Below are 17,706 nucleotides of genomic sequence, written 5' to 3' on the forward strand. Positions count from 1 at the left end.
GAATCACTAACTGGCTGCCTCCTGCATGCCCCACACTGGGGATCAAGTCTGCAACCCAGACATGTGCCCTGACCAGGAATCAAACTGTGATCTCCTGGTTCATAGGTCAATGTTCAACCACTGAGCCACACTGGTTGGGCTGGGTCAGAAATTTTTTGATATGAAGGATCTTATTGGAGAAATTTGAATAAGTGCTATAGTTAGATAGTAGCATATCAATGTTAGCCTCCTGAATTTTGAGGATTGTATTGTGGTTATGTAAGCCTTTATCTATTTTTTAGGAATGAACACTGAAGTCTTTGAGCACATCTTCAACTTCCTCTACAAGGTTCAGAAAAAGTGGGGTGGGGGAGAGGGGAGAGGAAGAAAGAAGAGAAGAGACAGGGAGGGAGACAGATGAAGAGAGAGTATAAAGCACACATGGGGAAAAGGAAATAATTATGAATATGGATACAGGCTATATAGAAATTATTTGTACTTTTCTTTAAACTCTTCTGAAAGTATGAAAGTGTTTCAAAATAATATTAGAAAAAAGAAAAAGAGTGGGTAACTAAAAAGAAGACTGGGTGTTATGGGCAGCCAGGGGGCTTTCCAGCTGCATCCTTCACTGTGGGGACCTGACTGGGTGAGATGGTTGAGGAGTTCCTGGTGTGGGAACTTTTGGTTTCTTTTCTGGAGGCTCATTGGTCAGTTCTATTGGGGGGAGGGCCAGGCACCAACGTGGAGTGTATATGTGGTTGCTGTCTTTCTTTCTGCTTCTAGGTCTTTGACTACTATGCTTAAAACAGTTGTTTTATTAAATAAATATATTTTCTCCATTTAAAAAACTATTTTTCTTATTGATTTCAGAGAAGAAGGGGAGGTAGAGAGATATAAATATCAATGATGAGAATCATGGATCAGCTGCCTCCCACTAGGGATCAAGCTCACAACCTGGACCTGTGTCCTGACCAGGAACTGAACCGTGACCTCCTAGTTTACAGGTCAACACTCAACCACTGATCCAGGCTGGCCGGGCAATACAGTTGTATTTTTTATTTTTTTTAAGGACTCATCTTTATTTCAGCCACCTTTTCTCTCACTTCCCGAGGGACCAAGTGCCACGAACTCCTCAAATTTGAGACACTTTGTGGTGGAAATTAGGATGGTTTCTAGCATCCTTTGCTGTCAGCTCAGGATTCAGTTCTTTTGGTCCCAGAGTTACTTGCTTTCCAGCTTTCAGAATTTTGTTAGTATTTTCCTCCTCCCTCATTTCCCCCTGGGTGGTAGTTTAAGCCTATTAAAAATTCCTCCGACTCTCTTCAGTAGGAGTTACAAGTGTTCAATCCGTGGTTGGTAACAGTCAGACTGTGAATAAATCTCTCTGCATTCTTGATTACTTCCTTTGGATAGCATCCCAGAAGTGAAATTATTGGGTAGAGTGTGCAGTCCTTTTGGAGGCTCTTGATAAACTTTGCCAATTTTTTTTCAATGGAATTATAGTCTCACCATGTTTCCATGACTTGCCTCTCTTCTTTCTTTCTTCCTTTCTTCCTCCTTTCTTTCTTTCTTTCTTTCTTTCTTTCTTTCTTTCTTTCTTTCTTTCTTTCTTTCTTTCTTTTTTTCTTCCTTCCTTCCTTCCTTCCTTCCTTCCTTCCTTCCTTCCTTCCTTCCTTCCTTCCTTCCTTCCTTCCTTTCCTTCTATCCCTTCCTTCCTTCCTTCCTTCCTTCCTTCCTTCCTTCCTTCCTTCCTTCCTTCTATCCCTTCCTTCCTTCCTTCCTTCCTTCCTTCCTTCCTTCCTTCCTTCCTTCCTTCCTTCCTTCCTTCCTTCCTTCCTTCCTTCCTTTCTCTCTCTCTCTCTCTCTCTCTCTCGCTCTCTCTCTCTCTCTCTCTCTCTCTCTCTCTTTTTCTTTTCTACCTTGGGTAGAATCATTAAAAACAAAACAAAACAACCCACTAAAATATATGTTATTTTGACAAGGGAAAATATTTACTTTTGGCACAATTCCCCCTAAATAGTGATTTTTCAGAGAGAAGCTCCAGGTAAGGGCCTGAGGCAGAAAGTAGGTCCCATACCTCCCCCGCTTGGCTGTCCATGTCCAGGGAGACCTCAGTAAGCCCCAAGAACACTCTCCGCTGAGGTTAAAGGGACTCCGTATTCTCAGGTGCCAGGGGCCAGCTTTGTGGTCATGCAACGCATGCAGTCCTCCAGGGCCTGTGCTTAGCTTAATGTCATTCTTAATAACAGGATGCCCCGAATTTTCATGCATATTGAACCCACAAATTATGTAGCCAGGCCTGGAGGCCAAAAGGCAGTGGCTGCAAAACTCAGAAACAAAACCAAAAAACACAGGGTGGGGCAAACGTAGGTTTACAGTTGTTTGCGGATTTTTTTCACTAGATGAAGTTACACATATGTTGATATATATTCAATTTGATATGTGCATGCTATTTTGTTGTATTGACAACAAGCTTCAAAACTTCATATGTCAAATTTGCTGAAGGTGTTAACATCATAGATATTTTTATGCTTAAAAATGTTGAATTTCGTGCCAGAAAAAGAGCATTTGCAGGAAGTTTTAATTCATTACTTTATTTTGAAGAAAAGTGCTGCTGAAAGTGATCATATATGTTGGGAAGCTTATGGCAAGTATGCTCCATCTCAAGATACTTGTGAACACTGGTTTAAGCGCTTTAAAAGGGATGATTTCGATGTGAAAGACAAAGAATGTCCAGGTAACTGAAAATGTTTAAAGACCAACAGTTATAAGCATTATTGGATGAAGATGTGTGTCAAACTCAAAAACAACTTGCAGAAAGATTAAACGTTGCTCAGCAAACAATTTCTGATTATTTACAAGCAATGGGAAAGATTTTAAAGGAAGGAAAATGGGCACCACATCAACTGAATGAAGGACAAATGGAAAACTGAAAAGTCACCAATAAAATGTTGCTTCAATGGCACAAAAGAAAGTCTTTTTTGCACCGAATTGTGATGGCGCTGAAAAGTGGATTTATTTTGAGAATTCCAAACAAACAAAATCATGGGTTGATCCAGGCCAACCATCAACATGGACTGCAAGGCCAAATCGCTTTGGAAAGAAGACAATGCTCTGTGTTTGGTGGGATTAGAAAGGTGTGGTGTATTATGAACTTCCAAAACCAGGTGAAACCGTTACTACTGATCGCTACCAACAACAAATAATCAATTTGAACCACGCTTTGATTATGAAATGACCAGAATGTCCCAGAAGACATAGCAAAGTGATTTTGCTTCATGATGACGCACCATCACACAGTTCAAAACCAGTTAAAGACACGTTAAAAGATCTTGCCTGGGAAGTATGAACCCATCAACAGTATTCACCAGACCTTGCTCCTTCAGATGACCACTTGTTCCGATCGATGGCACATGAACTGTCTGAGCAGCACTTCAACACGGACGCAGAAGTGGAACATTGGGTCTCTGAATGGTTCTATTGGGACCGTATCCACCAATTACCTGAAAGATGGGGAAATGTGTAGCTAGTGATGGACATTACTTTGAATGAAGCACTTTTGAGGTTTCTCTTGGAATTTTTGTGTTTTCTTGGATTACAAAATCCTCATTATTTACTGGTACACCTGGTAATACAATACAATCAATAATAATAATAATAATATAAGAATAAACTGTGTGTCACGTACTCACAACTGTAAACCTACTGTGCCCCACCTTGTACATGATGTCTTAGTGCATTGGGGCTGCTGTAACAGACTACCATAGACTGGATGGCTTATAAGCAACACACATGTCTTTCTCACAGTTCTGGAGGCTGCAAGTCCAAGGTCAAGGCCCTGGCAGCTTCAGCGCTTTGTGAGGACCCACCTCCTGGTTCAGAGCCTGTACCATCTCAATGTGTCCGCACAGGAAAGAAGGGGCCAAGGAGCTTTCTGAAGTTTCTTTTATTTATTTTTTCAATATGTCTTTTTATTGATTTTATGGAAAAGAAAGGAGAGGGAGAGAGAGAAACATCGACCAGCTGCCTCCTGCACATCCCCTACTGGGGATGTGCCTGCAACCAAGGTACATGTCCTTGACTGGAATTGAACCTGGGACCCTTCAGTCTGCAGGCCGACACTCTATCTATCAATACTAAGCCAAACCAGTCAGGGCTACAGTCTTTTTATTTTTATTTATTTTTTAATTCTTTATTGTTCAAAGTGTTACATGTTTCCTTTTTCTCCCATTGACCTCTCCCCGCCTGTCCCCCTCTGCACCCCCCCACCCCAGCACATGCCCTCATCCCCATGGTGTCTGTGTCCATTGGTTAGGCTTATGTGCATGCATACAAGTCCTTCAGGTGATCTTTTACTGCCCCCCCGCCAACCCCCTGCCACCCTCCCCTGCCTTCCCTCTGAGGTTTGTCAGTCTGTTTGATGCTTCTGTGTCTCTGGATCTATTTTTGTTCATCAGTTTATGTTGTTCATTAGATTCTGCCTACAGTCTTCTTACCCTGAGGTGGGGTGTGTGTTGGGGGGGTGGCAGAAGGGCTAACTCAGGGCCATGGGGAGCAGGAACGGGCCCCTTTTGTCTGATGTGACCTAACATGCTGCTGGCCAGGCCTCTCTCTCCACACCAGCCTCTGGGTCTCACCGGCTGTGTGCTTCTCCCGTCTGTGTGCTTCTGAGCATGCTTTATGGCCACCCGGGCAGGGAGGGGGCACAGAGCAAACAGAGTCGGAGGTTGTGAGGGTGGCCACGCCTGGATCTTATTCTCTTTTGGTAACCCTCCCCTGAGGATCTTTTCCATTGCTTTTTAGGGAGCATGGGAGAGGGAGGGAGAGACACAGAGAAACATCGATGTGAGAGACACACATCAATTGGTTGTCTCCTGCACATGCCCTGACCAGGCCCGGGCTGGGGAGGAGCCTGCAACCCAGGTACATGCCTTTGACCGGAATCGAACCCTGAACCCTTCGGTCCACAGGCCGACGCTCTATTCAATGAGCCACACTGACGAGGGCCACACCTGGATCTTCTGATGCCCACCCCTGGCTCTTTGTGATGTGCCAGCCAACGGGGCTAGTGCCAGGGCCAGGGAAAGGAACGTGCATTTCTCTTCACGTCCAAAAAGGCTTTTCCTTCCAGACGTGCACCCATCCAACTGGGGAACGGGGAGCAGATGATGTGGTCCCTGCAGGCCAGCCAGGCTCCAGCCCCTCAGAACTTGTCATTGTACCTGCAGTCCGGGTAGCGGTAGGCAAACCTGGGGTCACACGTCCTCAGGGGTCTCAGGATGCTCTGGAGCTGGCCAGCGGCCTCCAGGACTTCGGGGTCTGGGCGGGCAGTGTCCCCACACGTGGCCAGGAGGCCGTCTATCCGCTCCTGCACAGCGGGGGGGAACTTTCCCCGGAGGAGCGCGGGCAGCACCTGCCGGCACACCAGCACCACGCTCTGCCCCTCAGGCACCGCGTCACAGGGGGGCGGCGCCGCCTGGCAGCCAGTGCCCAGGCAGCTGAAGATGTCCTGGCTCTCCGCTGCCCTGGCCGCTGGGCTGCCTGCAAGAGGAGAAAGACATGTCACACCCCTACAGCCTGTCCTCCTTGGCTGGGGGGGGGGGGGGTTGGGGGTTGGCGATTGGAATGGCTGGATCAGTGGGTGAGGGGCCCAGCACCTGCTGTCTGATAGATCCTCCCTTCTTCCAAATGATGGACGTACGTAACCCACCTGCAGCTGGACACTCTGAGCACTGAACCACCAATCAGCACCTGCCAAATATCCTAAGCCCCCGATTCCTAAGTCCCTCGGTCCCTAATCATAGGCCTTACATGAAACCACCAATCAGCGTGTGCTGAGTGCCCTAAGCCCTGTCCCCTATCCTCCCCTTAAAAAGTGCTTGTACCCCGGCCCTGGCGCTCTTCCGCCCCTCTCTGGAAGCAGCCGGCAGTGGTCTTGGCCTCCTGGTCTCCCTCTGTTTCATCTTTCACTGTCACCGGGAGGTTAGGGCTCAGGGACACTAAGGCCCCGGTGGGAACGCCCCCTCCCCTTCCCCCACCACCACCACCTTGTGATTCTCCCATTCTTCCTGTGGAATTAGGGAACTTGGGAAATACAAAGTTGGGAGAAAGAACAGGTAAAGCAGAACATGTATTCAATGGGCTGACATCAGTGGTTTACATATCCTGAATATTCTGGAATCAGCCTCATTTCTTCTCATAAAAGCAAATGAGGAAACGAGTTAGTGTGGCTCCATGGTTGGCAAACTGTGGCTCGCGAGCCACATGTGGCTCTTTGGCCCCTTGAGTGTGGATCTTCCACAAAATACCACGGCCTGGGCGAGTCTATGTTGAATAAGTGGCATTAGAAGAAGTTGAAGTTTAAACAATGTGGCTCTCCAAAGAAATGTCAATCGTTGTGCTGTTGATATTTGGCTCTGTGGACCAATGAGTTTGCCAACCACTAGCATGGCTTAATTGACCTGTCTTTGTAGGCCTTCTCATAAAAAGTCCTCTGTTGCCCGGCTCATGTGGCTCAGTGGTTGAGCATCAACCTATGAACCAGGAGGCCAGGGTTCCATTCCGTGGTGGGCTTGATCCCCAGAGAGGGGTGTGCAGGAGGCAGCTGATCCATGATTCCTTCTCATCATGGATGTTCCTATTTTTCTCTCTCTCTCCCTTCCTCTCTGACATCAATACAACTGTGTTAAGAAGTTAAAAGAACAAGTCCTCTGTCCTCTCATTGGGCTCACAAATGCCTGGTTACCCTTGGAGACTGGGATGGTGGAAGGCCTGCAGGACCCTGACGAGCTGGGCACACGGTGGCGAACATGAGTCACTCATAGACCTCCTGTGGTGCCAAGCCTTTTCATTGGAAACTTGACACTGAATTGGACACAGATTGCCCCTGGGCCGTGCCATGGTGCAAAGCACCCCCCCACCACCCCCCGCCCCCTTGGACAAGGTCAAGGCCAGTTCCCCTTTGGAGCTGGACTTGGATCAGGGATGCTAAAGGGGAAGAGGGCCATCTGACATGAACTTGGGGTGCTCTCACTGTGACATACGGAGACCGGAGAGGCCCAGTGGCACCACCCCCGGGCACCCCTCCAAGCTTCTGCCACTCCGACTTCCCCCCTGACAGCTGCTCAGGGGCCCCTGCTGAGTACCTTCCTGCCTGTCGATGACTCCCAAGGCGCTGGCGTCCCGGATGAACAGATGCCCGTTGTTAAAGATGCCAAACATGGAGGCATCCACGCGGGTGAAGTAGAGGAAGTAGTTCAGGTCGTTGCTCCGCAGAGACTCCAGGATCCTGAGGAGCTGGTGGGCCAGGTCGGCCGCCTTGTCTGGGGGCGCAGCATAGAAGTCCCGCAGTGGGCTGGTGCTGGTGCTGACCAGGAAGCGGCCACAGGAGCCCAGGTACTTGGGCAGCGGCCATCCCTCTGCTCCTGGGAAGATCTGCCAAGGCAGCAGGAGGAGGGGCATTAGAGGGTTGGAGAGAGAACATTCATAGACACAGCATGCCTCCTCTCTCTCTCTCTCTCTCTCTCTCTCTCTCTCTCTCTCTCTCTCTCTCTCTCTCTCATCTCTCTCCCTCCCCCCAGTGCCTCTTAGAACAAGACAACACCCCACCCCATCCCTGCCCCCTTTTTGTTCTTGTTTCAGATGAATAGATTTGGAGGAAGAACCTCTATTGCCATGCGGTAGATTGCGCCTTCACAGTGTCCCCAAGAAAGATACGAGCATGTTGAGGCACTTGCCAGGATTTTAGATGTGTTTCGGATTCATGGGAATATATTTATTTTTAAGTGCTATACACTTGAAAAAATATGACTACTATTTGAGATTTCACAAATAGCACTGCTTAGGTAGAGGCCATGGGGGGAGAGAAGAGAGTCAACTTAGGATGACTTAAAATAAAAAAATTAAAAAAAAATAACAATGCAGCACTCGGCCAGCATGCCTCCATAGTTGAGCGTTACCTATGAACCAGGAGGTCATAGTTCAATGCCTGGTCAGGGCACATGCCAGGGTTGTGGGCTTGTTCCCCTGTGTGGGACATGCAGAAGGCAGCCGATCAATGATCTGCTCTCATCATTGACATTTCTATCCTTCCCTCTCTCTCTGAAATCAATAAAAATATATTTTAAAAAATCTTTCTGATTTTGGAGGAACTGCCAGCACTGCCTCCTTCACAGAGCCTTCAGGGCAACCTCGGGTGGTGAGGGTGGCTGAAGGTTCCCCCCCATCCAGCTCCCACAGGCACTGACATCGCTTGGTTGCCCCAAGGCAGACAGTAAAGGGGGAGTGAGCTCAACCCAGGTGGCCCTCCTCAGAGTCCCTGGGAGGTGCCTGCATACCTGTAGGAGGATGGGGTGCGCGTTGACAGCCAGTGTGTAGAGCAGGCGCAGCTTGTCGCGGTCCGTGAAGTGGTCCATGAAGATGCTGCCTGCGTCGGCCACCTCGGCGTAGCGCCGGACCACGCGGTCCAGGAGGCGCTGTGATGGGCAGCGCAGGAGAGGGCTGGGCAGGCCCTGCAGGGCGAGGGGGGAGGGTGAGGTAAGGTCAGGGCATTGGCAGGCCCTGCTGTCAGGGGACATCCTGAGGTTGGGGGGCGGGCAAGTGGGCTGGGAGGAGATAGACTCAGGAAGGGGGGCCGTGACCTTGTTCAACACAGGCTTCTGCCCCCAGATGAGGAGCAGAATAGACTGGCAGAGGCAGGGGAGAGTGGTAGGGGGGATGCTTGCTGATTTACCACAACCGGGCACTTGGCAGGGACCTTCTGTACAGGGTGGGACTGAGAGTGATGGGCACACTTCCTCACAATCTATAAAGACACTTAGAAGAATTAATGATACAACTAACAGCTATACTGATTATGTTCTAAAAACTGTTTATTAGATCACAAAACCTCTCAAATTTAATTTTAAAAAAATGCTGAGGTCATAAAGTCTCAGTGATTTTAACCCTAAACAAATCCCATGAGCCAAAGTTCAGTTGTTTTCAACTCTCTACGATTCCATGATTGGCAGTGGGCTGTGTGTATGTGTGGTTGGGAGGGGGGCGGGGGGGCTGGCATCCAGGCCATAATCTTTCTGGTTGGCACCAAAAACGCCCATCCATGGGCAGCAAGGGAATCACCATGACTACTTCACAAGGGTCACGGGGCGCAAAATCTCATGATCTCGTGGTCACAGTGCACCTGTGAAGGGGCTGTGCTTTCCAGAAGACTGTTCGGCCAGAGGGTGTGTGTTGATGTCCTGGGAATATTGCCCTGTGTGAGGGGCAAGGCATTTTACTTGCCTAAATTTCCTTTTCCATTCATAGTCATTTCATCTTTAATTTCCATGTTAGATGAGTATGAAATGCTACAGCCAGCAGTCAGCTGTTTTTCTTTTCCCCATCAATAGAGCCATGCTATTTTTATTTAAAAATATTTTCTATTGATTACAGAAAGGGAGGGAGAGACAGAGAAACATCCACGATGAGAGAGAATCATGGATTAACTGCCTTCTGTATGCCCCCTACTGGGGATCAAGTCCGCAACCCCGAGCATGTGCCCTGACTGGGAATAGAACCGTGACTTTCTGGTTCATAGGTCGGTGCTCAAGCATGAAGCCATGTCCTTGACCTGGCAGCCTGTGAGAGATGAAAATATTTATAGTCTGAAAACTAAGTGTGGCTCCAGTATAAAATGTCCATTGTCATTGGAACACTTTATCACAACCTGCCTTGTGTCTGAACCAGTTGAATATGCCTCTCTCTCCCATTAGGAAGTCACTTCCCAGGGAGCAGGGGCCTTGTCTTGACCCTTATATACCTTCCTGGGGCCTGTGAACACCTTTTAAGTATTTTTATTTTTTTATTTTTTATAATATTTTTTTTATTAAATTATTATTTTTGTACATATACCTTTTAAGTATTTTTAAATTAAATTTAAACAAAAGTAAATTTTATCTGTCTCCTAGTTACCTCAAAACCCATATTCTGATTACATTGTTAATGTGCATTTTGGTTAATATGCTGATTTCCCTTATTCTATTTAAACAAATAATTGGGATCAGGGAAGTAAAATGTCAACCATTCTTGTTTACACAGAGCTTCCTGAACATGCTATACCGCCATCTAGTGGGAGGCCGGCCTCCGTGTCATTCAGGCCCCCTCCCACCTGAGAGAAGCAGGGACTGTGTTTGGAACAGTGTGGGAGGCAGCTGGCAGTGGAGGGAGGGGAAGGGGACACAGCGGAGGTCTGTGTTTCCCCCTGATGAGCCCGCGCTGCTGAGGGCCGTGGGAGGGCAGTTGCCGCTGACCCTGGCTTAATGGGAAGCCTTCTCTGCAGTGGTTGTTGGAACAAGCACATCAGGGCAACCTGGGCGGGTTCTTGGCTGCGTTTCTGTTTGTGGACCAGGAATTAGGCCGTGAAACACTCCCATCTGAACAATGCAGCTTTTACAGGCTAAAAGTCACAGCTTTATTAGCATAAGTGCCTTCCACCCCCTCCCCACAGGGACACACACACACACACACACACACACACACAGGGACACACACACACACACAGACACACACACACAGAGACACACACACACACAGACACACATACACAGAGACACACACACACAGGGACACACACACACAGGGACACACACACACAGGGACACACACACACACACAGAGGAACACACACACACACACACACAGGGACACACTCACACACACACACAGACACACACACACACACAGGGACACACACACACACAGAGACACACACACACAGGGACACACACACACAGGGACACACACACAGGGACACACACACACACAGAGGAACACACACACACACACACAGGGACACACTCACACACACACACACACACACAGGGACACACACACACAGGGACACACACACAGGGACACACACACACAGGGACACACACACACAGGGACACACACACACAGGGACACACTCACACACACACACACACACACACACACACGCACGCACATTGTGTTGCTTCACCCGCTTGCTAATTCCTGATCCTGGTTCCTTGGCAGACCTGGCTGCAGCGCCCTGCCTGCAGCTAAGGAGGACGCACGTGGCCCTGTGGGAGGGGAGCCACAGGCTCCCTGGCTCAGTCTCTGATGGTGGCAACTGGGGCTTTTTATCCAAGTTGGTTTTATTCCTGAGAACTGACAGTCAAAGTTCTGAGGTTCCTGAATCTGTTATATCCATCCTGCCTTCAGTGTTTTTTTTCTTTTTTAAAAATAGATTTTTATTGATTTCAGAGAGGAAGGGAGAGGGAGAAACATCAGTGATGAGAGAGAATCATGGATCGGCTGCCTCCTGCACGCCCCCTGCTGGGGATTTAGCCCGCAACCCAGGCATGTGCCCTTGACCAGAATTGAACCTAGGACCCTTCAGTCTGAAGGCCAACGCTCTATCCACTGAGCCAAACCGGCCAGGGCTTTAATTTTCTTTTGTTTCTCCCCTCCTTCTCTCCCTATGTACTTCATTGAGCAAACCCTGTGAGTTTCTTCTCTCAAACACACACCGACACACATGCAGATATGCTCACTTGAGGGCTCTAGCCTAGATACCTGTTGGAAAGTGGCTTTTGGGATTTGCCTATTTTGGACATTTCTTACAAATGGAATTATACAATATTTGTGCCTTTGTGTCTGGCTTCTTTTATTGGCATGATTTTTCCAGGGTTCATCCATATTGTAGCATGCATCAGTACTTTGTTTCTTTCTATGACGGGATAACATTCCATTGTACGGATAGAACACATTTTGTGTATCCATTCATTATTTAATGGACATTTGGGTCATTTCCACTTTGGCTAATGGGAACAGTGCTGATATACATATTTATGCACAAGTGTTTGCTTAAGCACTGTTTTCAGTTCTCGGGTGGATGAGTGAGTTTGCCTTCCCCCACTTTGTTGATGATGGATCTACTCAAAACAGTCTGCTAGAAAGGTTTTGTTAAGAAGGAAAGAGCAGCCGAAACCGGTTTGGCTCAGTGGTAGAGCGTCGGTCTGTGGATTGAGGGGTCCCAGGTTCGATTCCCGTCAAGGGCATGTACATTGGTTGTGGGCACATCCCTGGTTGGGGGTGTGCAGGAGGTGGCTGGTCGATGTTTCTCTCTCATCGACGTTTCTAGCTCTCTATCTCTCTCCCTTCCTCTCTGTAAAAAATCAATAAAATATATATTAAAAAAAAGGAAGGAAAGAGCAGGAGTTTGGATGCTACTTGCATGGGAGGGGAAGGGCGTAGAGCTTGTTGGTCATGCTGTGGAACCCTACGGCCAAGGGTCTCTGGAAAGGAGGACAGGAGATGGCGCCAAAATGGGAGGGACCTAGAGCAGGAATGTACTTTGTCCACAATTTATAAAACAGCTGTTAATATTTTTCTGTCTTTATAAGGAAGGGAAAAAATCTCTGGCAGGGATGAAAAGATGGGCTAGGCGAGGGTCAGAGTGAAGTGAAAATGGTTCTAGCTTTGACTGTGTTTTAACAAGGTGGCGCTAATGGATGCATTTTTGGCAGAAACAAGGAAGTCTTGTTTAGCTGCTGTTAACACTAGATGATAAAACTGGTAAAGTTTTGGCACAACCAACTGAAGAACAGGACCCCCTATCACCAATCGCTGTGCCGGGCATTTCCATGCTGATAGACTTTTTGCAAAGTGTCCTCATATCTATAAGCTCATTAGGATGAACGGATAAATCTTGTTTAGATTTATTTCTGGTCACACGCCCCTGTCTCATGGCATTGTTTGGTCCCACTTTAGAGAGAACACAACTCCTTTCCCCCAGACAGAGATGTGGGCCCCGCTCCAAGCCTCCAGCCACAGGACCAGCGCGCTTACCTGCACCAGGTCCGGGGTGAGGCGCTTGGCCTGCAGCCATTTCTGGAACCTTCCTGTTTTCCTCAGGACACGCTCGATGCTGCAGGTCTTGGGGGCTGCCGCAGAGGCGCAGATTCTCCTGTCTGAGACTTCATGCTGCTGTGTGCTGATCAGCCTCGCTATCTCCGCGGGGCGCCAGGTTTTGGAGTCATCTGAGTAATTTGCAGGGTAAGAAGGCAAGGAGCCCAGAGGCAGTTGGATGTGGGTGGCCAGCCAGCTGTCAAACCTGGAAGAAGAGCCCTTTTAGGATCCCCCTGGGAGAGGAAGCAGGGGCCAAGCAGGGACTAGTCACAACTCTGCCAGAGCCAGAGGCCAGCAGAGCCCTGGGGGTGGAGCCCACAATCGGGGTATGTGCCCTTGACAAGAATCAAACCTGGGACCCTTCAGTCCCCAGGCCGATGCTCTAACCACTGAGCAACACCAGCCAGGGCCCTTGCCTCCTATCATAAAATTGGTCCATATTTTCACTGTCTCCAAGGAAACAATCCCACTTCCGACAGCTCCATCTTGACTTCCTCTCCCATTGATATAGTTGGTCCACAAAATGGCTCTGTACCTGAACCTGCACAACCTGCTGGCCCTGCTTTGTTACCAGGGACCTTTCTCCTGCCCAAAAAGAACTGTCTGCCAGCTGCTGCCAGCACCACTGGTCTCCCCTGCACACATCTTTTCATAAAGATTTTTCTAAGCACAGTTGTCATCTTGTCCCTACCCAACTTAACTCCCTCACCATGGCCTGTCATAGAGCTTCCCTAGTTCTGCTTGTGTCTGGGGGGTGGGGGAGATGAAGGCGTTCAACTTTCAAAATGCCTTAAAAAAAAAAAAAAAAAGCTCCGGGCAATAACTACCATCTTACAAAAGAAATCCAACACTTCTGGCCCGGCTGGTGTGGCTCAGTGGTTTAGCATCCACCTATGAACCAGGAGGCCACGGTTCCGTTCCCAGTCAGGGCACATGCCTGGGTCGTGGGCTCCATCCCCAGTGGGGGGTGTGCAGGAGGCAGACAATCGATGATTCTCATCATTGATGTTTCTATTCTTCTCTCCTGCTCCCTTCCTCTCTGAAATCAATAAAAATATATATTTAAAGTCCACCACTTCTGACTATTTTCTATTTGTTATTTTTGTGTAGGAACTTAGTCGAGTAGTCAAATATACCTTTGGTTAATACTGACTGGAAATAAAATTATTGTAAATTAATCTGTTTAGTCACTAAATCTTATACACCGGAGGCAGGTCCTTAGGGTCGGACAGAGAAGAGACCTATCCAAAGGGCCTTTGGTATTGAAAAGGCTGGGGAACTGCTGGTCTACGGGTAAGGTCCCAATTCCTGGCACAGCATTCAAGGCTCCCTGCACCATCTGACTCCTCCAAACCTCCTCCCTCTCTGACGCTTCCGCATTACACCCCATGCTCCAGTCACTAGCACTTTTCACTTCTTCCCACACCTCTGGGTCTTAATGCTTCGGTTGGTCCTTCTACCTGAATCCCTTCCCACTAAATTTCAGCTCAGAATGCTTTTCCCTGGAGAAGCCATTCCCCAGACCCCATTTGCAATCCATATCCCCTTCTTCTAGTCCCCAGAGGTCCTTTCCACTCCGCTGTTGGCCTGCATCAGGCCAGGCCTTATCATTGTTATTTATAACACAGCTCCCTCCTCCTACACCCCTGGCGGCCAGTGACAGAGTGCTAGCCATGTTGTACAACACCTGCCGGGTCTTGACCTTGGCCATGATAAAGGCTCATGGACTGCGTGTTGACAGGCTTGGCTTCCAGAGTGTGATCCCTTCTTTGGTGAGAGCCATGTGCATTGCAATTTACTGAACTTGGCTTTTCCTTTAATCAAGGCAACAGCTCACAGCAGAACATGGTTCAGAAACTTGGGAGCAAACGGCCAGATGTGCCACTTACTAGGTGGTGACCTTGAACAAGTCCCTTAATCTTGCTATGTCTGTTTGCTATCTGAATAATGAGTGAAAAATGCTAACTCCCAGGATGAAGTGAGTATATAAAAATAGCTTTAAAATGTCTGTTACGGCCAAGACCGGTTTGGCTCAATGGATAGAGCGTTGGCTTGGGGACTGAAGGGTCCCGGGTTCGATTCCGGTCAGGGGCATGTACCTTGGTTGCGGGCATATCCCTGGTGGAGGGTGTGCAAGAGGCAGCTGATCGATGTCTATGTCTCATCAATGTTTCTGACTCTCTGTCTCTCTCCCTTCCTCTCTGTACAAAATCAATAAAATATATTTAAAAAAAAAAAAATGTCTGTTACGGCCAAAACCGGTGTGGCTCAGTGGATGGAGTGTCAGCCTGCGGAGTGAAGGGTCCGAGGTTTGATTCTGGCCAAGGGCATGTAGCTTGGTTGCAGGCACATCCCCAGTAGGGAGTGTGCAGGAGGCAGCTGACCGATGTTTCTCTCTCATCGATGTTTCTATCTCTCTCCCTTCCTCTCTGTAAAAAAATCAATAAAAAATATATATTTTTAAAAAAGAATATGTTAGAAAGGAAAGAAAAAAAATGTCTGTTACGCCCTAGCCAGTTTGGCTCAGTGGATAGGGCATCAGCCCTCAGACTGAAGAGTCCTGGGTTTGATTTAGGTCAAGGGCACGTACCTTAGTTGCAGGTTCCCTGGCCCTGGTCGGTGGCGTGCAGGAGGCAACCAATCAATGTGTCTCTCCCATCGATGTTTCTATCTCTCCCCCTCTTTTCCAATTTTTCTAAAAACTAATGGAAAAATATCCTCGGGTGAAGATTAACACACACACATAAAATGTCTGTCACATAGTAGCTTTCCTATAAATTTTATTCCTGCCCCACTCCCCCCTTTGAGAAATGAACTTGGTCAATGCCATAGTCCCAGATTACTCCCTGCATTGAAAAGCAAACTTTAAGCTGGCACTTCAAAAGGACACATTGAATGTAGCAATTAGGGCTCGAAGTTGGCTTCACACCTTACCCCCCTCTCCACCCTGACCTCAACCCATTGCTCCTCTGATTAAAGGGCTTTGCTTTAGCTCCCACCCATAAGTTACATCCTGGCTCATTTTCAACAAACTCCTGGGCATCTTTCACCACGGGAACAGCATTTCCCCCTCAGAAGGATCTGATTGGGATTCTGACCTTATTTCTTCTTTAAAGAACTTCTTGCAAATAGACGTTCCAATGCAGGCATTGCATTTGTCAAGGCCGAGGACAGATCTTCCCAGACTGGAGCTGGTTCTCGGAGAAGGAGGAGCAGGCGGGGAGACAGCAGAGCTCAGGGCTGAGACCCAGAGCAGCTGAGCCGGCCAGCCCAGGCGGAGGGCAGCAGCCCCAGGCCCCAGCAGGGGCTTCATCGGGGCCCAGGCCGCCAGCTGTCCGCTCAGAGCTGTGCAGAGGCAGGTCTTGGCAAAAAGCAAGGGGGCTGACTTCAGAGCGTTGACCCCATCCCAGCCGCCCGGATTTCTGATTGAGGATGCTAAGGAGCTTGGAGCTAACGAGGTTTGGGAGGAGGTGAGGAAGTCCATGGAGGATGCTGATAACACGGTTTCCAGAGTTACTCTTCCTCTGCCTGCGGTGGCTGTCGTAGGCTGGGAGGGGCTGACTGGCAGATTTGGGGAAGGACAATGGTCAGGGCTTCCCTGTGCAGTCCTTTTGACAAACACAGGATATCCTGGCTGGGCAAGAAAGGTCGATGCAGGATGTACATCCGACCTGGATTCCACCTGGGAGTTTCAAAGGATCCTGAGGGCCTCCACCCTCCACTGCATTAATTCTGGGTCTGTGTGTCCCTGTGGATCACACACACACACTCGCCAGCTCCCCCACGCTGCAGTGAGTAATTAGGCCTGCCCCTTAACCAGACATTCCTCTTCCACGCTGACCATATTTTGGATGTGAAATAACCAGAGGTCAGCTTGCTGGCCATTAAGTGGCACAGTTAAGACTGACTTGAATAGCAAAGGCTTTGCTGCTTAGAAAATAGAAAATCTCAAGTCCGTGCTTGCAGATCTGAGAAGAAGAGAGGGGAAATAATTTGGTGGTTTCTGGTTTGATGCGGGGAACACCAAAAAGACTCCTGTGCCTCAACTCAGCTGTGTTCAATCTCTTCTCCTCCCCGAGCCTGAAAGTCCCTCTTCCCTTTACCACCCTGCCTCCCTTTCAGAGGCTGGTCTGATGTGGTGAGATTTAACTGCCCCAGAATTGCTTTCCTCTGACACTAAGATAAGGTCCACAGCATGGAGGAAACGGGGAGGGCTAATTTAGGAATAGAGAGAGCCTACGAGGACCAAATAAGGGCGGGCAGGTTTAGGCTGGGAGAAGGAAAAGGGGAGGTAAGAGGGGGCCAGGATGGCCTCCGGAGAATTGGGGAGTTTAGCTAAGATTCGTTTAGCTAAGTCATTCAGGGTAATGACTCTTCTCTGATGGTTAAGCAGATGCTTGTTGGCCAACTGTATATCCTCCTCAGTCTAAGGTCTGGTGGCCTTTGTCTTTATTGTTGAATTGTGAGTATTCTTTGTACATTCCACATACTAGTCCTTTGTTGGCTATGTATGTGGCTTGCAAATATTTTCTCCCAGGTGCTAACTTGTCTTTCATGTTCTTAACAGGGTCTTTCTCAGAGTAAAAGTTTATTTTGATGAAGTCCAATGTGTCCATTTTTCCTTTTATGGATTACTAGAGGCCCAGTGCATGAATTCATGCACAGGTGGGATCCAGCTGGCCCTCCCCCCTCCCCAATTGGGGGCCAGACCAACCAGGGAGAGGGGCCACGGGAGGTTGGCAGGCTGGCCCTGCCCCTGATCAGGGTGGGTGGCACTGATCGGGGGCCAGGGGAGGAGCTATGGGCTGTTGGCCACTG

The 17,706-nt window shown here is 48.6% G+C and overlaps 1 protein-coding gene across 1 annotated transcript; it reads right to left on the reverse strand.

Moving 5' to 3' along the window:
- Nucleotides 1-3,938: 3,938 nt before the first annotated feature.
- On the reverse strand, nt 3,939-16,442 carry DIPK2B (divergent protein kinase domain 2B). The gene is made up of 5 exons (XM_084870799.1): nt 15,987-16,442; nt 12,829-13,093; nt 8,316-8,489; nt 7,125-7,413; nt 3,939-5,520 (listed from the first exon to the last, which is right to left on the reverse strand). The coding sequence occupies exons 1-5, from the start codon at nt 16,370-16,372 to the stop codon at nt 5,183-5,185; spliced, it is 1,452 nt and encodes a 483-aa protein (XP_084726925.1). The 5' UTR covers nt 16,373-16,442; the 3' UTR covers nt 3,939-5,182.
- Between the last annotated feature and the right edge of the window lie 1,264 nt (nt 16,443-17,706).

The sequence above is a fragment of the Pipistrellus hanaki genome, assembly GCF_964339955.1.
Source record: "Pipistrellus hanaki genome assembly, chromosome: X".
NCBI classification, from domain to species: domain Eukaryota; kingdom Metazoa; phylum Chordata; class Mammalia; order Chiroptera; family Vespertilionidae; genus Pipistrellus; species Pipistrellus hanaki.

Bases quoted from the DNA above. Each gene is read 5' to 3' on its own strand.
- DIPK2B (XM_084870799.1), bottom strand. From the start codon at position 16,372: ATGGACTTCCTCACCTCCTCCCAAACCTCGTTAGCTCCAAGCTCCTTA. The intron at 13,094-15,986 runs GTCAGAATCCCA...CTCTTCTTCCAG, and splicing joins TTCTTTAAAGAAGAAATAAG to GTTTGACAGCTGGCTGGCCA. The intron at 7,414-8,315 runs GTATGCAGGCAC...CTGCCTTGGCAG, and splicing joins CGCACCCCATCCTCCTACAG to ATCTTCCCAGGAGCAGAGGG.